The sequence below is a fragment of the Erpetoichthys calabaricus genome, chromosome 7 (genome assembly GCF_900747795.2).
Source record: "Erpetoichthys calabaricus chromosome 7, fErpCal1.3, whole genome shotgun sequence".
Lineage (NCBI taxonomy): Eukaryota > Metazoa > Chordata > Cladistia > Polypteriformes > Polypteridae > Erpetoichthys > Erpetoichthys calabaricus.
Genome location: NC_041400.2, coordinates 190,035,421 through 190,058,939, shown reverse-complemented (window position 1 = coordinate 190,058,939; position 23,519 = coordinate 190,035,421). Strand labels below are relative to the sequence as shown.

General features: G+C 40.5%; 1 protein-coding gene across 1 annotated transcript in view; it reads left to right on the top strand.

Moving 5' to 3' along the window:
• The window catches only part of cntln (centlein, centrosomal protein), a 515,615-nt gene that overhangs the window by 352,800 nt on the left and 139,296 nt on the right, over positions 1–23,519 (top strand). The window contains exons 15-16 of the mRNA XM_028805853.2: positions 4,495–4,586; positions 21,374–21,921. Coding sequence (XP_028661686.1) covers positions 4,495–4,586; positions 21,374–21,921 — 640 coding nt within the window. The remainder of the gene's footprint in view (positions 1–4,494; positions 4,587–21,373; positions 21,922–23,519) is intronic.

The following is a 23,519-nucleotide window of genomic DNA, read 5'->3' as shown; positions in this document are numbered from 1 at the left end:
CATGGCAGACAGGGAGAGGCTTCAGAGAGTAGTAAAGGCAGCACAGAAGATCATCGGCTGCCCTCTCCCCTCCCTGATGGACATTTACACCTCCCGCTGCCTCAGCAGAGCAAAAAACATCATCAAGGACAGCTCCCACCCTGGCTCTGATCTGTTTGACCTGCCGCCCTCAGGGAGGCGCTACAAGTGCATCACAACAAGGACAAACAGACTCGAGAACAGTTTTTTCCCAAAAGCCATAACCATCCTAAACTCACACGGGCACTGACTACACAGTCTAACCCCCCAACCCCTGGACTTCCTTCTATCTATCAACTGTGCAATATCCAACATCTAAATGGTACTGATAATAACTGTGCAATATCTGTATACTGTACAATATCATTACTCTCGGGGTCCAACATCCACTACTCACTGCACATGATCATCATTATTGTGCAATATTTAAATAATGTGCAATAACCCAATAGTGCAACAGTTATTTATTCTTTCCATATGTATATAGCATTGCAGAACTTTTTTTGTAACTTTTTTGCAACTTTTTGCACCATTTGGTTCGTTTATTGTGTTCTACATATATGTCTGCACTGGAGGAGCTGCTTTTAATCTCATTGTACATATGTATAGTGACAATAAAAGGCATTCTATTCTATTCTAAAAACAGTGCATTTGTGGAAGTACTGTAAGTAAGTAGGAAAGAAAGAAACAAACAAACAAACAAACAAACAAACTTTATTTGTCCCTAGGTGGAAATTTAGCTCATTACAGAAGCTCTTTAAATGAATAAATACATAAATAGGTAGATAAATCTATATATATATAAAATTCTTTTCGCGTTTGAAATGGAAATTACGTATGGCCACACGATATGGAAATTACCTATGACCACAGAACATATTATAATACAGGAACTAATCACTTCGTTTGTGGATGCCATTATATCGTCTTTATGAATTGTTATTATTTGTGTGCGCCCCGCGTCACCCTCTCCCAGCCCTCCTGTCTGGACTACAGCGCTGAGCCGTTCGCTGCCAGGCGCGTTCTGACAGAGACGTTTTATTTATTCGTCCACGTGACTGTCGCGGAAACTGCCACATTGTAACTTGTTTTTAGTTTGCAGTACTTGATAGTAGAAGAGATAAGGAAAACAGCTTTGCGTCTTTCTACTTTTTAACTGTGCCGAGCTGTAAACAATGTGAAGACGAGACCGCCTTCAGCTGCGAGGGGTCGTGAGAACAAAGTGGACGCTGGGAGGCGCAGAATGTCGGGCTGCTCCGCCGAGTCGAGAGCTTCGCAGTTTCGGCAGCGTCCTCTCTTCTCACACCGTTTGTGACACTTCAAGTCCCCTGTCGGCTCCTGGGAGAGTGGAAATCTTTGCAAATGAGTGTAATCAGCGCCATTGAAGCAGGACTCTGTTTGTAAATTGCCCTGCACAACTACTTACTGGCCTTTACGGTAAGTTTGGGTCACTAAAACCTTACAACATTCAAGGTTGCTTTAGTGATTAATTATTTTAAAAAGTAAATCACAGGCATGTAGTGCAAGGTTGTCAGGCAAAAGTTTGGATAGTCACATAGAGAAAAGCCAAGCAAAATAACACTTTTATTGGCTAACTAAAAAGATTACTCTATGCAAGCTTTCGAGGCAACTCAGGTCCCTTCTTCAGGCAAGATGTAATCATTACATCTTGCCTGAAGAAGGGGCCTGAGTTGCCTCAAAAGCTTGCATATTGTAATCTTTTTAGTTAGCTAATAAAAGGTGTCATTTTGCTTGGCTTTTCTCTACATTCATAATGGCTAATACGGTGCAACACCCTAGTACTATAGATAGTCACATAGAAAATGTAATTTCTATACCACAGCGGTCATGTAGCGCCTTTCACAATGGATCTACTACTTACCTGTTGTGTTATAGCGCCTTTAAAATGTAGTTTACCCGAAACCACTCCAGTAGTGCTCAATGTATCTTTACTTCTTAAATGTTAATGTTTTACTGTTTAATAACTTATAGACTACATTTTATTTTTTTCCCTTGCACTCAGTGAGCGAAGCCACTGGGTAATCAACTAGTAAATGAATAAATACATAAATGTCTCCAGGCTACAAAAAGGACATAGCAGCACTAGAAAAGGTCCAGGGAAGAGTGTCTAGGCTGATTCTAGAGATACAGGGGTTGAGTTATGAGGAAAGATTAAAAGAGCTGAGCCTTTACAGTTTAAGTAAAAGAAGATTAAGAGGAGACCTAACTTAAGTGCTTAAAATTATGAAGTGAACCAGTCAGTAGATTGAGTCTGTGACTTTAAAATGAATTCATCAATAACATCAATAACACAGCTGGAAACGTATTAAGGAAAAGTTTTGCATAAGCATTAGGAAGTGTTTCTTCACGCAGAGAGCCACAGACATTTAGAATAAGTAACCAAGTAGTGTGGTGGACAGTTAGACTTTTAGGGGCCTTCAAAACTTGACTTGGTGTTATTTTGGAAGAATGAAGTGGATAGGACTGGTGAGCTTTGTTGGGCTGAATGGCCTGTTCTCATCATCAACATTGTTCTAATGTTCATGTGCAGAGCTGTTTCTCCTACAGAAATGGTGTTTCGTACTTTTGCCTTAACGTTTGATTTTTGTTCTCATCTGATCATATCACATTCTCTCAGTAAATCTATAGGTTTCTCCAAAATATGTGTGCTTAATGAGCTTCAATGTGCTTTTTCTCCATTAATGGAGTCTTCCAGGGTCACCACACACTGATTGTTGCCTATTGTTTTCTTAGTGACATCTGTAACTGCTGCTGCTGTGTCTTTCTGTTCTTTTCAAGTGGTTCTTGGCTTGTAGGCGACTCTAATGACTGCCTGGTCGGAAAACTTGCTGACTCCTTTTCATGGCTGGCTAATGATGCAGTGATTTTTTACTTTCACATGTGGATAATAGCCTCAGTAACATTTTGGAGTTGGGAAATCTGTCGGTAACAGTGGCATTTGCCTCTCTACCATGAGTCCATCAACTCCATCATGAGTTGTTCCTTGTGTGACAGTTGGTAACAAATGATTTGTTCACTTGAGGTGGGTACCTGTGTTTCAAAGACTGGACGTCCTGACATATCATCGTGGACTAACCCAGCTCATCCTTATTAGCACATGTAGGGGAACTTCTGAGGGGAATCAGATAGTTTAGTGCTTTTTCTTTCTGTATTTGGTACTTTTTTTTGCTTTGCGCTCTCCCACACCATAACCCATTGCCATATGGGGGAGGAGAGAAAGCTTTAGATTTGTCAAAAATTAATATTTTCGGTTTTTGACAGCTTTCAAAAACATCGATATCTCAATGATGTGTGTGTGTTTCTTAAGGATGGTTTAGAACTTAAAACGGCTGGATGGAAAAATGCCAAACCCGAAACTTAAGCCTGTTATAAGATGACGATGTGCTTTTTGAGCCAAATCGTGCAAAGAAGCACATAGGTCGTAATGACCTATTTTATGATCAAAAAGATCAGCATCTGAGCGGTATATAATTACTGAAATGTTACAAAATAGTTCGGGTAACTTGGTTTCTGGGGCGCAAAACCTACTGACGCTCACATCCAAATTTTTTACTTTGTCATTCCACTTAGTTGCTTTTTCATGGATTGGAATGTTAACGTGTCATTTTATTGACTTAATACCAATTTAATATCCCTGAGACTAGGGATCTGCACTGGCAATCAGAAGGTTGCTGGTTCGAATCCTGTAAAATGCCAAAAGGGACTCTGCTCTGTTGGGCCCTTGAGCAAGGCCCTTAACCTGCAATTGCTAAGCGCTTTGAGTAGTGAGAAAAGCGCTATATAAATGCAAAAAATTATTATTATTAAAATTATTAATTCATTTCGGGTTTAAACTGCATGTGTAGAGCTGTATTAAAAATATGTTTAAACAAAAAATGTGGGCGTGTTGAATCCTTATTTCCCACACTGTATGTCCTGATCAGAAGGGAGGGATGCCATTACTAAACCATCAATCCTTCTGAAAGCGGGCTAACAATGGCTACATACTTACACATTCACAAGCGTAAAAAGGTAAGAAAGAAGTTTAGATCAATGGACAGTTTGCCTCTTTTAAGAAGTCACTGGTGAAGTTCATCTTCAAGACATAAGTTGCACAAAACGTTTTTTTTTACACCTTTTGACTCTCCCGATTCCTCTAACGACTCTCTGGCGCATTGCTTTGTTTCTCGTCTTCTTGCGTGAGCATTTGTCTAGATGCTCCATTTAGTGACAGATTCCTATCTTAACACTACCATCAGCCAGCTTTTCATCTGAAGCTGTTATTAACTATTGCTCATAAAGACAATTATATTCCTTTTGGGAAGCCATCAAAGCAAAATGACCAGAAAAAGAAAATGAAAAGAAAATAGACCTAATTATTCTTAATTGAATTTTTGCGCTACATGGACATTAAATGACGGGCCATTGTTACAGAAGGACATCTAGTGTCACAATATGTTCTTTGTTCCCTTGCAGAACTTCTCTTGAAGCTTAAAGATGACACCGAGGTCAAGAGCAGTACGCCCAAAAAGAAAGAAGAAGAAAAGACGGAGCAAATGTTAAATAAGGTAAAAAAAAAAATGAAACACTCTGGGTGTCTGACGCTTTTACTGAAAGACAATGCAGAAATAGGAGTTAAAGATTTGGAGCAGGGCTTGGCTATTGTCATCAACCTGTGGCAATCAAAAGTTTGCCTGTCATCTTGTAATTAACTTCCGAAACTACAAGTGATGGTTAAAAATATTACAATAATTACAGTTTTTAAGAAGCACTTTACTTAGCTCACTTAGTTTGTACAGATTCAAGGTTTATTTTTCATTTTCAATGCAAGAGAAACACAAGGACAACAATAAAGAGTTGGGGTACCAGCCTGGTAACCCCATATAACTGAAATGCAAAGAAAAAGAATAAAATATGCAATCATTGCTGAGATGTCTTTACAGATGCGAGTTGAAGATTAAACTGTCAAAGATGGCGGAGTGTCCTGTCCTTCCAGTAGGAAGAGGCGGGTCCAGGTGGACGGACACCGGAAGTGATATCATTGATGTTATAGCCGTCAATCATCCAGGATCTGTAAAGGGGGGAAGAGAGAAAGGCAGGATGACACAGCGCCAACTCCTGGGGCGGCAGTAGAATTACAGGCACTAGAGCCCTTCAGCTGTCCCCTGTGTGCACACGTGTGACACCTGCAACACTGAATTGGATGAATTGAATTTGTGAAGGCTTTGTTTTGTGTAATACCCGTACAAGGCAAAAGGTGAAGGTGGCTTCGAAACTCATTTAGCCAGTTTTCAAGAACAGGCAAACAAAAAAGTTTAGACAGACTTTATATATTAAATTTAAAAAGAATATTCATGTCTGAAATACAGCCTGAAAGCTTTGCACGCTGAAATGTACGCACCACCAGGTCATAAAAAAATCCTGGTGATAAAAGGTGATTGAAAACTGAAATGGTGGCACTTTTGTTTTGTGACACCTAACATTTTTTTTATTTGAGCTTATTCTATCAATAGAAATAAAGCAGGGATTTGCAGCCATAGAACATTTCATTGTACAGTACAGCAATAGACACCAATGTGCCGGGTGTAATGTGACAAGGTGATAGATAGATAGATAGATAGATAGATAGATAGATAGATAGATAGATAGATAGATAGATAGATAGATAGATAGATAGATAGATACTTTATTAATCCCAATGGGAAATTCACATTCTTCAGCAGCAGCATACTGATACAATAAATAATATTAAATTAAAGAATGATAATAATACAGGTGAAAAAAAAAAAAAATATGTAATAGGCTGGAAATTGGTGGAAATGTCTGGTCATTTGATGCTTGGTTTGCTTGAGGTAAAATCCATTTGGAGCGTATAAGTCTCCAATTCAATCCTGCAGTAGTGTCTCCTAGACAGAAGACAATCAGCATAGTTAGTGCGGAGTGAAGGAGGCAGTACAGTGGCACAGACTTTATTACAGTACTGCCTGAAGTCGCTCTCTACAAGTGAAGGCCTTACAAGCAGGTTAGATTAATTTGGGATAAGAAGTCATCAAGCCATTCCAGCAGCCCGATTCCAAAACCAGTCGGGACAGAATGGATAATCCTAATGAAAACAAAGAGGAGTGATTTGTAAATTTACTATATTGAAAGCACTGCTATAAGACATCATTAACTACATTTGCAAGTCAAGCTAGGTGCACATGGAAAACCTTTGCGTCAGCAAATTGTTACTTCTTTGTGTTTGTGTGTGTGTGTACATTGATGGATTAAAGGCCAGAAGTCCACATGACCGTCATCATCAAGTTCTTCCATGTGAACCCTGAATACCCTGAGGACTGATTGGGATCATTTATTTTAGGTAGAATGTCTAGAGGGGGCTGGGTGGCCTCGGAACCCCTGCAGATTTTTTTTTTTTTTTCTCCAGCCATCTGGAGTTTTTTTTTTTTGTTTTTTCTGTCCTCCATGGTCATCGGACCTTACTTTTACTCTATGTTAATTAGTGTTCCCTTATTTTAAATCTTATTTATTTTGTCTTTTTTCTCTTTCTTCATTATGTAAAGCACTTTGAGTTGCATCATTTGTATGAAAATGTGCTATATGAATAAATGTAGTTGTTGCTGTGGTTTTATATATATATATATATATATATATATATATATATACACATACACACACACACACGCACACACACACCCGCACCCACACACACACAGGGTGAGTCAAAATTATGTTAACATTTGAATGGCGGAAACAATTTATTCACAAAATGTACTTCATATGTGCAAGATGAATGTCTCAACCTGTTCTCTATCATGTGTGGGGGACGGGGGGGTAATGAGGTGGGGTTAGGAGGGTGTTGGTCGTAAAGTTTTATTTATTATGAGGATGTTCTTCTTAAGTTTGCATATGCTGGGTTTATGTCCAAATGTCTGTTAATGGCATTTTCGTTTGATAGCCAAGATTCAGCCAGCTCTCTGGCACTTTTAGTACTGACCTTAAATCTTACTTGTACATTGTCCCAGTTAAATATATGTCCGGCTGAATTTGTGCGCGTATAAATCAGTGATCGTGAGTCCTTCCTTCTGACGGCATTTTGATGCTCCTGTATATGTGTTGCGATTCTTTTTGACGTTTGCCCTATGTATACTGCTGGGCAAGAGCTACATGGAATGCTATAAACTGCGTTTCGTGTCTCTGCTGCCGATTTCTTGTTTTTGGCATTAAAAAGGACAGTGTGCAGATTGTTTGCGAGTTTGTGTGCTATTCTGATGCCTGATGCTGGGTTCATGTCATGTGTGTGTCTTCTGGTGAAGTGTGCATGCGCGGGGCACGGTGCGATGCTTCAAAGCAGATGCTTCAAAGGCCGCCTGACGCGTCACACAAGACAGAGAGGGTGGGACCTATAAAATATCGTGCGGAAGATCCAATTGGATTTTGGTAAATAAGGTAAGACCTAAAACAGAAAACACGAAAAATCCAATCGGGTACTGAGACGCGGAGACCAGCTTCCCCATTGTTGTGCAAGTGTTCACTCTGAGGATGTCAGATTTGCGATTAAGAAGCTTGGCCCGGTAAAGTGTAAAGTAAAAGTAGATTTATTATCGTGCACATTACATCAGTTGCTGGGGAGAATCTGCTAATAGCCCACTGTTTATGACAGAAAATTAAACGCATATTACGGACAGCAGAACCAGTGTTACTGTCAGAGAAAATTACAGGCATTTTACAGAAAAAATTTAATGAGGTAAATGGTCCCTTGCCATTTAATATGGACTGTTCCTACTAATGTTTATGGACTACTATTCTAGTGCCCGTTATTGTAACGGGCTTAATGTCTAGTACACTATATATAACAACAACATTTATTTGTATAGCACATTTTCATACAAGAACAGGCTGAGACATTCATCTTGCACGTATGAAGTATGTTTTGTGAATAAATTTTTCCTATTCTAATGTTAACATCATTTTGACTCACCCTGTACAGTAGATATATATAATATATTCATGGCATTTGTAGTCTGAATCACAATCTGATTGTATGGGTGGTTACCTACAAGGTAACGCTACGAATACTATGAATGTAATTACCCCGATCTACATGCTGTCAAATGAACGAACCACATGACGTGGCGCAACATTAGAGGCTTCACCTCTAGCACTGATGTTCGAGGTTCGATTCTCCAAGAGGGGGGTGCAGTGAGTGTGTACGCCTGATGAGCCCAGAATTAGGGTGAAACACATGTTGCGTACTCTTTGCATTATGTGACAGTAAAACTATTTCAACCATATATATATATACAGTCATGGCCGAAATTGCACCATTTCTCCCAGAAAATTATTGCAATTACAAATGTTTTTGTATATACACGTTTATTTCCTTTATGTGCATTGGAACAACATAAAAAACAGAGAAAAAAAGCCAAATCTGACATCATGTCACAAAATTATTGGCACCCTTTCAAAATTGTGGGTAAATCGTTTTATTTCGAGCATATGATGCTCGTTTGAACTCACCAGTGGCAAGAAACAGGTGTTGGCAATACAGTAATCCTTCCTCGATCGTGGGGGTTGCGTTCCAGAACCCCCCGCGAAAGGTGAAAATCCGCGAAGTAGAAACCATATGTTTATATGGTTATTTTTATATTGTCATGCTTGGGTCACAGATTTGCACAGAAACACAGGAGGTTGTAGAGAGACAGAAACTTTATTCAAACACTGCAAACAAACATTTGTCTCTTTTTCAAAAGTTTAAACTGTGCTCCATGACAAGACAGAGATGACAGTTCCGTCTCACAATTATAAGAATGCAAACATATCTTCCTCTTCAAAGGAGTGCGTGTCAGGAGCAGAGAATGTCAGAGAGGGAGAGAGAAAAGCAAACAAATCAATAGGGCTGTTTTGCTTTTAAGTATGCGAAGCACCGCAGCACAAAGCAGTTGCAATGAAGGCAGCAGCTCACACCTTCTCCGTCAGGAGCAGAGAATGTCAGAGAGAGAGAGAGAGACAGAGAAAAACAAACAAGCAAAAATCAATACGTGCCCTTAGAGCTTTTAAGTATGCGAAGCACCATGCAGCATGTCGCTTCACGAAGCAGCTGCACAGAAGGGAGCAACGTGAAGGTAATCTTTCAGCATTTTTAGACGAGCGTCCGTATCGTCTAGGTGTGCGAACAGCCCCCCCTGCTCACACCCCCTACGTCAGGATCAGAGAATGTCAGAGCGAGAGAGAGAGAAAAGTAAGTTGGGGTAGCTTCTCAGCCATCTGCCAATAGCGTCCCTTGTATGAAATCAACTGGGCAAACCAACTGAGGAAGCATGTACCTGAAATTAAAAGACCCATTGTCTGCAGAAATCCACGAACCAGCAAAAAATCCGCGATATATATTTAAATATGCTTACATGTAAAATCCGCGATAGAGTGAAGCCGCGAAAGTCGAATATATATGTATATGTGTGGCGGAAGTGCCGGCTGTGCCCCCGGAAGCACTTCCGGGTGTGGTGGAAGTGCTGAGGTCCAGGGCTCTCCAGGCACTGGGGCGCCCCCTGGCGGTGACCACGGGCCCCTACAGGGTTGAGCTTCCCAGCTCTGTACCCGTGGCCCCCAAAGGAACCAGGGCGGCCGCCCCCTCATGGTCTGGAGGAGGCATGAGCCTTCATCTTGTCTTCGTGGGCGTCCCGGCTGGGTGCCACCCCCAGCCGCGTGCCACAGTATATATATTTACATTCAGCTCATACGGTCCGGAACGGATTAATTGTATTTACTTACAATCCTATGCGGGAAATTACTTTGGGTCACGACCAAATCGGGTTGCGACCAGAGTTTTGGAACGAATTACGGTCGTGACCCGAGGTTCCACTGTATTTGTTGATTTGGGTGTTTTGAGTCCTGAAATCCGCATCTCCTGTGGTTCTTCGTTATCTACTCTCTTAATGGCAACGCTTTTGATGAAGTGTGACACACGGTTTTTCTTCAAATGCATATTTTGCAGTTCATATTTTCATGAATATTGCTGCCATTCTTTCAAAGTTACCTCGACTCCTACACTATTGTAACGCTGAACAAAAGAGAGAACATACTGCACCTGTGACAACATGTCGTTCACATTTACCATTTATCTGTTGATGCCAGTGTGTAATCTGATGCTACAGAAAGGTTTTTCCCTTGCAAATTTTTAAAACATGAAATGTGCTCTCTGCACACGTGACACTCTTTTATACAGTATGTCTAACAGGGTTATTTTAGGAGACTGTTCATCATAATCAGAAGCTTGTTGTCTGTCAGACCAGGTTAACGAGAGCACTTCTGTCATCTTTGCAGTTTGAAATCCCCACCCTTACTTTGAACACCGCATTAATTAGGAGTTGGATTAGTTTAGGACTGTGACACTTAGTGAGCCGTCTAATTGTTCCCACCCACTTTTAAAAACAATTTACTCTTGCTTGTCTCCAGATATGTTTATTACACATCTGGTTTCAGTGAGACTAGCATTGGTCCTGTGTGAATGTGTGTGAGAGTGGACCCTGAAATCGTGTGTTACTTCTTTGCACTCATTGCTAGCTAGATGGACTTCTGTGTAAGATGAACAAGAGGACAACGATAAAGGGATGGGGTTCCAGCCTGGTAAACCCATATAACTGAATTGTAAAACCCAAAAGAAAACTTGCAATAATAGTGAAAGACGCCTTTCCAGATGCGAGTTCAGGATAGAACTGACAAAGATGGTGGAGCAGGAAGAGGCGGGTCCAGTTGTTCAGGCACAAGAAGTGACATCAGAGGTGTTAGCAACTGTCAAATATCTGATCTACAGAGGGAGGAAGAGAGAGAGGCATTAGGACACAGTGCCAACCGCTGGAATGGCAGTAGAATTACAGTCACTAGAGCCATTTAGGTGTCCCCGATGCGCAAGCGTGTGACACCTGCAACACCGACTTAGATGAAGTGGGTTTGTGAAGGTTTTTTTATGTGTTAATACACCAGAAAGGCAAAAGATGAAGGTGAATTAGAACCTCATTAAGCCAGTTTTCAAGAACAGGCAAACAAAATAGCTTGCACAGACTTTGTGTTTTATATACAGTCGACTCCGTTTAAGTGCACGGCTTCCGGACGAGATCGTCACGTGCGCTTAATAGGAGTGCAACATGAAAGTTGACCATTCAGTTACCCCACCTACTAGCCTAGTCAAATGCAATAAAACATTCATTAAAATAGACTACAGTGAAGAATATAATGGATGCATGTATAATACATATACACATTAATGATTCAGATATCATGTATCATACCTATACGTCTTTAGCCTTCCCTATTCTTTTTCATTTTCTGTCCAGATTGCCGTTGGTCTGCCAGTCTTGCGATATCGATTCCTTTTTCTTGTAAATCCGAGACATCTGGCTAGGATGAACGCTGTAATGTTTTGCAAGAGAGACCTGACTCTCCTTGTTGTCAAGTCTGTTTAAGACATCGACATGTTCAGCCAAAGACAACGTTTTTTGCGTACGGGACGACAAAGTTGGCACCATTGTCAAAAGTCATGACAGCTAACTTATCACAGTTGAGTTGTAAGGCTAATTCGTAATGTCATTCGTAGGGAATCCATTCCCAGATGGGTTTATCCATTCCCAGGAATTCGGGAATCCCGCATGTCATTCCCGGGCTCCCGGGGGTGACACAGTGCACGGGCATCTCACATGTGAACAGTTTTAGAGCAAGCGACGCTTATTTTTAATAAAACTACTGCAGTATGTTGTCACCAATTAAAAACTAACCTTAACTACAAGCAGTTCATGCTGTCATATAAGTACAGGTACATGTATCTTTAGTTGCGGTAATAAGAGCGTAGAAAGCACAATGTGTCCAGTGTGCGGTTGTCCAGGCGAGAGCGCACCTTCGTGCAGAGTATGCCAGCTTCTGAGAAAGCACGCTCTGCCTCCACTGAAGTAGGCGGCACAGTCATCAGATACTGGTACACTTGTTCTAAACAACGCCCGCACTTGCCGTTGTTCTGAAACACCGCCATTTCAGCTTTTACTGATGCATCCAGTTTCTTGTCATCATTCTGTGATGGCAAGGTTCTTAGCACACATAATGTGGATGCAACAGACCGACGCATTACAATTTCAACTCGCTGTTCAAAGCTGTTGTCTGATGAAGTGCAAGCTGCAGCAATGGCGTCACCTTAATAATTTTCAACTATAACTCTGTTATTTCTTGATCGATTTTTACAGTTTTACACACTATATATGCAAGCTTGGCCGTTCCCGTTCAGCCAGGAATTCCAGCAGTTTCATTCCCGGGAATGTGGGAATGGGAAACGTCCGGGAATCCCGGGCTCCAGTTGATTACCGTATTTACTCGTGTACCATGCGCCCTCATGTAAGATGCGCACCCTAATTTTTACAAAGAAAATCGTGAAAAAAATTTGCCCCATATACGATGCGCATTGTGATTGTATAGGAAGCGTTTAGGGCACGTTTTCCACGAAATGCGCTTCTATTTTTGTTGCATGACGAAAGAGCGAGCGAGAGAGAGCACGAGCGAGTGAAAGAGAGCGAGATAGAGAGAGCGCGAGTGAGCGAGCCCAAGCAGAAGAAGTAAACATTACAGAAAAAAATTTCCTCGTGTATGACGCGCACCTGATTTTCTAATGCTAATTTGCGGGAAAAAATGTGCGCGTGGTACACGCATAAATACGGTAATTTATTTTTAGTGAAGAGTGAGTAATTAAAATCATTTGGGCCCCACATTCTGGTGATGTAATCAACTCCCTAGTCATTCGTTGCCAACAGACTTTTGTTTAACGCATTGGCAGTTCTGAGATGACATTTACACATATATAAGAACACGCTGCTAAACTGACTACAGTGTACACCTAGTAACTGCGTTGTAATCTTTTAGGCCTCAGTACAGTAGCAGGATTGGACATCAGCACCTGAACGATCTGCCTTTAGCCGGTCACAAGAGCTGGGCTACTTACATCGTTGCACACTGATTACGTCATTTGATCATGTCAATCAATATCGTGGATGTGAAGAGACCATGCACTTAACTGCAGTGAATTTGGCTGGAGAGAATAGCAATGGGATCAGTAATGTACTTGTGCTTAAGCGGATTGTGCGCTTATCAGAAGTTATAGTCCATTTACTTGACTTTATACAAATAGGACCGTGCAAGTCACGTGCAACTAAGCTGAGTGTGTACTTAACCGACGTGCACTTAAGTGGAGTTGACTGTATTAAAAAAGAATATTGATTTCAGCTTTGTATGCTGAAACCCAAGTACCACCAGGTCATATAAAATCTAGGTGGTCGGCTGACAAATGCGGGGCCTGGGGTGACTGAAAACTGAAATGGTGGCACTTTTGTTTTCTTTGTCACAGTGCTGAATATCTTTTTTTTTTTTATGAATTCTTTAGCTTGTAACTAAATTATATGACTAATTGCCGAAGAAAGGACTTTGCGGATACTGTAATTTTTCGGATTAAAGCCAGCCCGCTGTATCTGTGGATTTATTGCTTTATTTTTGAACTGTGAATTAAGTTGAGGGAAGTAATTTGCAGCAGATGATTCAGTTGCATGTACTTCTAACAAATGCCATATGGTCAGGTAATGAAGGCTGTCATCTCGTTATTACTGAATGACAAACATCATGTTAAATATAATAACGCACAGAATGGGAAATGCTCACGTTAATTTATTTTTAGTGAAGAGTGAGTAATTAAAATCATTTGGGCCCCACATTCTGGTGATGTCGCGCAATTTATTTCAGTCTATCATCGGTAATGTAGAGAAGAAGTAATTTTGTTTGAAAGGTAACATGAATGCAAGAGGGCAGCGAGTGCCAAATAAAGGAAGAGACTGCCTCAGGGTATACAGCCAGCAGGCATTTGCTGTTCTTTTTATGTGACTTGACAAAGAGCTATCTGGGGGTGGGAGTGGGGGGGGGGGGGGTGTCGGGGGTAAAGCCTTGTTTTTTCTGCTTAGTAATGGGTGACAGAAATGTAGATGATTACAGATGTTCACATTTAAATAGATGTCTGTGTTCTTGAAGCACTGGGGCCAAAAAACGAGTTTGATCACAATTCTTTTCTAAGATAGTCTGAGACCTTATTCTCTTTTTCTTTCTTATCTAAATGCACAGTGTGGCTAATTTAATTTTTAGTTTTATATATCTCATACATTTTTCAAAAGACTCTAAAGAATAAAGGCTGCACTTAATTAACTTGCATATTGTAAAGTAGCCGATTATGTAATAATACAGGGTTACGGTGATGTGTTGCAAGGCGATTAGCGTAGGCAAGTAAGAATTTCACTGTACTTTGTACCACTATAAGCCCCCTAGACCAGGGGTTCCCAACTTGAGGAACCAGAAGGTGGGAGATGGCATTTCAGGCAACCGAGGAAGGCTGTGTCGCAATTCACCAAAATTCAGTGAGCTGCATTGTCCAACTCTGTGGTGGTGCAGATGATACCAAGCTAAGTGGAGCAGATGATGCCAAGCTAGGTGGATTGGCAGAGAATCTCAGATCTGTTTTCAAGTGGGGTTATTCCCTGTACCCACTGTATATAAATGATTTGAATAGGAATATAAATAATAAGCTGGTTACGTTTGCATTTGGTACCAAGCGAGGTGGATTTGTAGGCAATCTCGAATTGTTGTTGAATCATCTCAGAGGGACTTGGACAACAGACAGGCTTGGGCAGACTTGTGGCAGATGAAATTTAATGTCAGTAAATGTAAAGAATTACATGTAGGAAGTAAAAAGATAAGAATTGAATACGCAATGGCGGTTCTGGAAATAGAAAGTCCACCTTATGAGAAGAATTTAGGAGTCGTAGTGGACTCGACACGATCAACTGCCAGACAGAGCTCAGAAGCCATGAAGAAGGCTAACAGAATGTCAGGGTGAGGACTTGAGGAAAGCATTAGGGAAAGAGATCTTATTTTAGGAGTGTGTTACAGACCGCTCAGTGCAGACAGTAATTTCTGTGCACACCTTTTTGGTAATTTTAAAAAGGCAAGTTTACAGGGGGATATTATAGTCCGGTGGTGGTGGTGGGGGGGGGGGGGGCATTAACTACCCGAATATTAACTCTTTTAGGGCTATTTTTTTTTTTTGTTTCTTTTCTCCCAGGGCTGAATATTTTTCCAAAAACTAACATTTTTTAAAAAAGAACACAAAGCAATTGTTTAACATATCAAATCAACAAAAAATATTTACTTTTGACAAATGTTACTGTCTTGCATGTTGTATGAGCCTGCATACTCTATGATTTCACATACATATCACATACATTTTACACAGCAAAGTCTGATCTCGCTCAAAGCAGCCAATTTCAGTCATTGCCACATTGCACTCCTTACAATATGTGTTGCTTTGGTGCCTATTTTTCAATTGTCTGTTGCTGCACTTTCTAACATATATTGTTAGTGTGTACTGTAGAGAGACAAGTCACCCATTTGCCATCATGCCATGCCACTGCCACCAAGTTTTCTGCCAGCATGAAAACCGTAGTGTCACCTCTTTTCATCTTCTGAAACTTTATGAACTTTATGTATGGCATTATAGCCTGGCTCACCCCATGGGATTTGCTTCTGTTTATTACAGAAGTGAATAAAACTTTGCAGCAGCACGTACCTAAGCCACCAGGGGACAAAACACATTTGGACCAATGCTCCCTGAAGTTATATCACCAATTCTGTCTCATCTCTATTTGTAATGCCACAGCGCGCTTCATCTCGTCTTTCGTTGTGGGTTTCCACTTTGAAAAACGAGAATGCGATGCAAACGCAGCCCGCGATTCAAAAAAAATCTCTGCCTACCTGTTTGTCTCGTCTGACAGTAGCTGAAAAGCAGCATCAGGAGAGAGCAGCCTGAAGTACAGCAGCTGGTGATCTGTCGTGTCCAACAGCAAGCCATGCCGTCTTGTAAACTCCAGTAGCCAGATCGGCTCTCAACGGATCAATGTCTGTGTATTTATCCCATGCGAACCTTGCCGTAGATGCCTCGGCTGCGCGAAGGCACGCAACTGGCAGCAGATCCGCTGGTGTGGCATCGGCTGGTGTCTGATCAGCTGATGCCTGCTTCTAACTCTCTTGCTCGATCTCCTGATCACTGCCAATAAAGTCCGATTCTGAAAAATCAAGAGTCCGACTCCGCGATAATGCGCAAATGCGCATAATGCGAGTGTTTTCTTTTCTGCACTTGCTTTGCTGCCTTTTCACATGTCGGTGCCATCTTGCCTGTTTACATTTCGCAACTCACGCAAACGCAAGGTTTATTTGCCGAGTCAACGAGTCTAGCATTCCTCCAAGCACAGAGGGAATGCCTGTGACGTGACAGTGAGATTTGTTGCCATTAACAGCTGATTGTCGCCCGCTATCCCTGGATGTCGACCTTTGTCGACATCCGCCTTCAACCCCTCCTGTCGACAAAAGTCGACATCCGCCCTAAAAGAGTTAACTGGGCTAACCTTTCCAACACAGGGTGCTAAAGCACTAATGCAGGGTCAAGCTTGTCTAGATTTAGTATTTTGTAATTTTGTAATAATCGGAAGTCAAGTAAAATGACCCCTTTTATGAGCCGACTTAAAAAATTACAATGTACAAGCTTTTGAGGCAACTTGGGCCTCTTCTTCAGGCAAGATGGAATACATAAACTGGAATTCCTTGTGTTTATATGAACGCCAGGACAGGTACAGTGTTGGAAAAACTTTAAGTGAGACATATTAGATGTAAAAAATGAATACACGTCTTCAGGCTAAGATTCATTGAGCAAGAGAGGAGATCACGGTAGAGTCCAAAATGCAGCGCAGGATCAGATTTTACTTTTTGCATTTCGTTAAGAAGGAGATGTCCCTATCCAGGTGTGCCAGTTTCTTCCACTGGGTCTTCAATTCCATGTAGTAGCGGTACATTTCAGTGTCTTGTATGTCTGTAGTAGTATGATGTTGTATCATGTTAGCCATTATGAATGTGGTGAGAAGTCAAGCAGAATGAACCATTTTATTAGCTAACTTAAAAGATTACAATATGCAGGCTTTCGAGACAACTCGGGCCCCTTCTCACAGGTGGCGCAGTGGTAGTGCTGCTGCTTTGCAGTAAGGGGATTGTGGGTTCGCTTCCCGGGTCCTCCCTGTGTGGAGAGCGCTTTGAGTAGTGAGAAAGCGCTATATAAATTTAAAGAATTATTATTATTAAGATGGAATACAGAAACTGGAATTCCCTGTGTTTATACAGACACCAGGACAGAAACAGCATTGGAAAACCTTTAAGTGAGACATCTTATTATTAAATTAATACAACAACAACATTTATTTATATAGCACAAAAAGTAGCTCAAAGTGCTTTACATAATGAAGAACAGAAAATAAAAATAAAAGACAAAATAAGAAATTAAAATAAGACAACATTAGTTAACATAGAAAAAGAGTAAAGTCCGATGGCCAGGGGGAACAGAAAAAACAAAAAAAAAACTCCAGACGGCTGGAGAAAAACATAAAATTTGTAGGGGTTCCAGGCCACGAGACCACCCCAGTCCCCTCTGGGCATTCTATCTAACATAAATGAAATAGTCTTCTTTGTTTTTAGGGTTCTCACGGAAGGACTTGATGATGGTGGTCATGCAGACTTCTGGCTTTTAATCCATCACTTTTGGAACATCGCGGTGCTTTGAGTAGATGGTGGTGGTGCAATAGACAAGAGAGGAGAGAAATCTGTAGTCAAGATCTTTTGATAAGATAGCCATCTATATATATAAAATCCCTATGTGCGTCCAGGTGTCTGTGTGTGGGTGTCTTCTGATGAAGTGCGCATGCGCGGGGCACGGTGTGACTTGCGATATTACTGTCAGAGAAAGTTAGAGGCGTTTTACGGAAATAAAAACCAGTATTACTGCGAGAGGAAATTAAAGGTACACAATGTGAATTTCCCATCGGGATTAATAAAGTATCTATCTATCTATCTATCTATCTATCTATCTATCTATCTACAGTGACGCATATTACAGCCACATACAAGCCAGTATTACTGTCAGAGGAGATTAAAGGCATATTACCGACGCGCACGCCTGTATTACCGCCAGAGAAAATTAAAGGTATATTACGGACGTACAAGCCAGCGGACGTACAAGACGGTATCCTTCAATAAGGCCGCGCACAAAAAGGTGAGCCTCAAAAGGGCGACCTCAATTGGGCGCAGCGAATAAAGGCACGCGTAAATAAAGATCTGCACCTTTGTTGCTCTTCACATATTCCAGAGCCATTTGAACTAAATTATCTACGAACAACTTTATTTGCCGCGCTCAATTGAGGTCGCCCTTTTGAAGCTCGCCTTTTTGTGCGCGCCCTTATTGAGTAGAGCCGTACAAGACAGTATTACTGGCACAGAAGATTAGACACACAATACACGGCGGCAGCCCACGAAGAACGGTCAGCTCAGCAAGTAAACATCAACAAAAGAAAGGCTGAAAGAAAGAAAAATACGACCAACAAAAAGAATGAGGTCAAAGTCCCTTGCCATTTAATATAGACTGTTCCTACTAATGTTTATGCACTACTGTTCTAGCGCCCGTTATTGTAACGGGCTAAATGACTAGTTATGGATATAATGAGAAGTCAAGCAAAGTGACACCTTTTATTGGCTTACTAAAAAGATTATAATATGCAAGCTTTTGAGGCAACTCAGAGTGATTGAACCACTAGGGTCAAGTGACCGTAATATAATCCAGTTCTCAGTGTTTTGGAGGAGTGCGGATACAAAGACTAAAACTGTTAAGTTTAACTTTTGTAGGGCAAATTTTGAGCAGATGCGGCAAAGTTTCAGGAGGATGGACTGGGATAAACTTTTAAGTGTGGAGACAGTGGAGGAGCACTGGAGCAGGTTTATAAAGTGTTTTTTACACATAATGCAGTACCTACATTTGGAATTAGTAGGAAACTTAACAAAACTCTGCAGCGGGTAATAACGATTTGAAAAAGAAGCTGCAAAGGAAAAAACAGACGAATAAGACGTGTAAGACTGATAACTCCAACGTGAATCATACGAGATCGCGAGGGCAGCCATTGAGAAGGATGTTTGGGAGGCTAAAAGAGAGTTGGAGAGGAATGTCGCAGATAAGGCATTTACATGATTATAGAGATTTATAAAGGTAAATTGCTCAATTTATATTTAAATTTTATGCCCTGAGTTAAACACTTGTGTTTTGAGTTCAGTTTTTTTGATCCTTGGTACTGTTATGTGGTTCAGAAATTAGAAATTTGACATCGTGATCTTTCTCTTGTAAGGGATGTTATCATAAAGTAAACATTTTCTAGGGGTGCAGGGCATAGAAAAGGTAATGGTCCTAGATCTAGTGATGTTCCGGTAGGTTCTAGGGGTCCTATGTTGCTTGAGTGCAGTTGTTGGTGACAGGTGCCCCAATTTGTCACGCATCACAGAATTGCTCTTAGGAATTTCACTAAAAGTCTTCTTCAGCATGGGACATGAGGAGTGTTAATGAAAATCCTACTGTTGCACCCAGCTATGAGTTGGCTGTTGCAAGCATATTCCATTTAAGAGTTATGGAGGCCACTGTGTCGTAGACATTTTTTGTAGCCTTCCCTTCAATGCTGTGCCTCGACACAATCCTGTCTCTTAAGCTCTGCAGGCAATTCCTTCAACCGTGAAACCTTCTATATACAGAGCTGTACATTTCCTAATCGGGTGGACTTCAAACAAGGTGTTGAAACATCTCAAAGATGATCGATAGAATGGGATGCACCTGAACCAAATTTAAAGGGTCTGAATACCTGTGTCAATGTGAGACTTTTTTTTTATTCCATCTTAATAAAAGAACAAGTGTCTGTTTTTCTCTGTGTCAATACTGTGGCTATGTCTCCGTCATTTTAACAGATGGCACATCACAAACATTTTTTAGTAATAAAAGGCATTGTATTTGTCATTCCAACATTTGGCACATCACAAACATTAACACTGCTTTTATGAATCCCATTCCAAATGGCATATAACAGAGACATATGCATTGGATGGTGTACTGCAAACTTTAATGCTGAGGTCTGCATTGATTATTTACATTACAACCTATCTTTGACGGGTAGCTCAGGTATTTGTAGTAATAAAATGCATTGCATTTGTCATTCCAAAAGTTGATGTATCGCATACATTTGTACAAATGCATGTTATTACTTCAAATGTTAGTGATGTGCCATCTGATGGAATGACACATATATTGCATTTTATTGTTACTTGCTTTACAAAATACATTCCAACAGATGGAGCACTGCAAATATTATCCTGAGGTAAACATTGATTATTTAGATTTCAACCCATCTTGGACAGGTAGCACAGCTATTTGTAGTAATAAAATGCATTGCATTTGTCATTCCAACATATGGCGCATCACAAACATTAACACTGCTTTTATGAATCCCAAATTCAAATGGCAAATATGCATTGGATGATGCACTGAAAATGTTAATGCTGAGGTCTACATTGATTATTTACATTTCAACCCATCTTTGACAGGTAGCTCAGGCATTTGTAGTAGTAAAATACATTTGTACAAATGCATTTTATTACTACAAATGTTTGTGATGCGCCATCTGATGGAATGACACGTACATTGCATTTTATTACTACTTGCATTACAAAATACATTCCAGCAGATGGTGCACTGCAAATGTTAACGCTGAGGTCAATATTGATTATTTAGATTTCAATCCATCTTGGACAGGTAGCACAGCTATTTGTAGTAATAAAATGCATTGCATTTGTCATTCCAACAGATGGCGCATCGCAAACATTTATAGTAATGCATTTTAATGTCTGTGGTGTACCAGCTGTTGTAATGACAAATACAAGTACATTTTATTACCACTCGCATTATAAAATACATTCCAACAGATGGTGCACTGCAAATGTTAACGCTGAAGTCTACATTGATTATTTAGATTTCAAATGGTAGCTCAGCTATTTGTAGTAATAAAATATGTTGCATTTGTCATTCCAACAAATGCCGCATCACAAATCTTTGTTGTAATGCATTTTATTATTACAAATGTTTGTGATGCGCCATTTGTTGGAATGATAAATACAATATTTTATTACATAATGCATTACAAAATACATTCCAAACACTAACGCCGATGTTTATGTTGAGTTCTCTGATTTCAACCTGTCTTAGCGGAGTAGCGAAAATAGTTTTTAATAAATTTGCAAATATTCTGGGGAAAGCATGAACTGGGCTGTGTGAACAGTTAAGGGGTCAGAATACTTTCTGTAGGCACTGTGTGTGTGCAGTAAAATGTCATCAGTATTAGCAACAGGTTTTGATAATTGCTTTTTTTTTCTCCTTGAGGTTTTTAACTTAGAAAAGAAGTTGAAAACAGTAGAAAAAGAAGCAAAGAAGCTCAAGGAGGCCAACGAGCAGCTGATCCGAAGCACCAGCGCTTTCAAGGAGTCGTTGGCCCGCCTGCAGAATGCAGAGGAAGAGAAACTTTTGGAGATTGAGAAGCTGCAGAAGGAGAATGAAGCTGTAAAGAAGGAGCTCCGAGAGAAAACGAACGAGCACGAGAAGAGAGTGGCCACGTTGAAAAGGCAACTAGTTGAGACAAATGAACTGCGGAGAGAGAACAGGGAAATTTTAAAGCAGGTAGAAAGGCTGCAGCTCATGCTGTCTGACAGCAAGGCATCTGCTGCTGCCGCCTCTGCCGCCAGAGCCACACAGGGACCGGCCACCAAGCAGGGTGACTTGAAGACGGCGAGCAGCAAGGTTAAATTCAAAGCAGGCAAGCACAGGAGCACTCAGAGACGGCGGCAAGCTTTTCTCAATCAATCCATCAAGGAAATGAGCCGCGTGTTCGAGAACTTCAATCAGGACGGCTGGGAGGACATCAGTGAAGACAGGTATGCTTCTCATTAACTTGACTCTGCAGAGAGGGGACAGCGTGCATATGCAAAGCATAAGCAAATGGGAGATTGAATTTCAACTACTGTTGATTTGGTATTCAAAAAAAACTACTGTCAGATCCTTTGAAATATCCTGGGATGTCTTGCTCTAAGCTTATTGAGTGAAATTTGCATGCAAAATTAGCCACTGCTGCACAGGCTCTTGAAATGATGCCAGGAAAGCCAGAGCAAAGCGATGCTTGATTTCTTCCAGTGATGCCATTTTCATGCAGTCATGAGGCTTGAAATTGACAGTTTGGCAGGTTGATTTAATTTGCCGGCCCTTTGCATATTCACCACTGACAGTTAAGGATTCCCAGGCAAGCCTACTAAGTCAGTTTAGTTATCTTGTGACATGTCGATCCAGAATTAGAAAGTTGTTTTTTTTTTTCTCTTCCTTAATTTAGTTAGATAAATTTTGAATGACCCATTTCGGCTTTCTACCAGATGTCTACAAGCTGCTTAACATCCTCTAAATTAAGAACTATCCACATTAATTACTTCATGTATGTTTAATGTGGAGTCACTGAACTAACATTTATTGAATGATGATTTAAAAAAAATGTAATTTGGCCCTTAATGTTTTTGCTAAAAAGACGAGCTCAGCCTTGATTATGACAAACTTAAAATTGTTGAGGACTCCCACATCCGAATAATTTAGAGTACCACACAGCAGACAAACTTTTCTGCCCTTTTGGCAGTTTGATGCGCTTGTGACAAATGTTAAAATCTCATTTTTGGGGTCAAAGGGCCCAAGAGCTCCATTTTTAAAGACATCCTTTTTCATTGCTTATTAGAACAGACAGTTAATATAGGCAGGCACAGCAGCAGCAGCAGCAGCCATACCACATGCACTTCCGAAGAAACGAAGGCAGTTTGGGCCGGCACGGCTGTTCTTAGCAGTTTGGGGGCCCTGCGCGGTTCAGGAAGGTGTTCTAATAAAACATCCGGAAAAGGCCTTAGATGACCAGTAGGCCTACATGTACGCTTGTGTGTATGCAGAGTGGTAAAATATTGATTTTGTTATGGATCTGGTAAAGGCCGGTAATATAGGGATATTTCATGATTTTATGGGGATCTCTCTGAATGAATCCAAAACGAATCTCTAAAGTTAACGTTTGCTATAGTGCATTTGGCAAAGATAGATAGATAGATAGATAGATAGATAGATAGATAGATAGATAGATAGATAGATAGATAGATAGATAGATAGATAGATAGATAGGAAAGGCACTATATAATAGATAGATAGATAGATAGATAGATAGATAGATAGATAGATAGATAGATAGATAGATAGATAGATAGATAGATAGATAGATAGGAAAGGCACTATATAATAGATAGATAGATAGATAGATAGATAGATAGATAGATAGATAGATAGATAGATAGATAGATAGATAGATAGATAGATAGATAGATAGATAGATAGATAGATAGATAGATACTTTATTAATCCCAAGGGGAAATTCACATACTCCAGCAGCAGCATACTGATACAAACAACATTAAATTAAAGATTGATAACAATGCAGGTAAAAACAGACAATAAC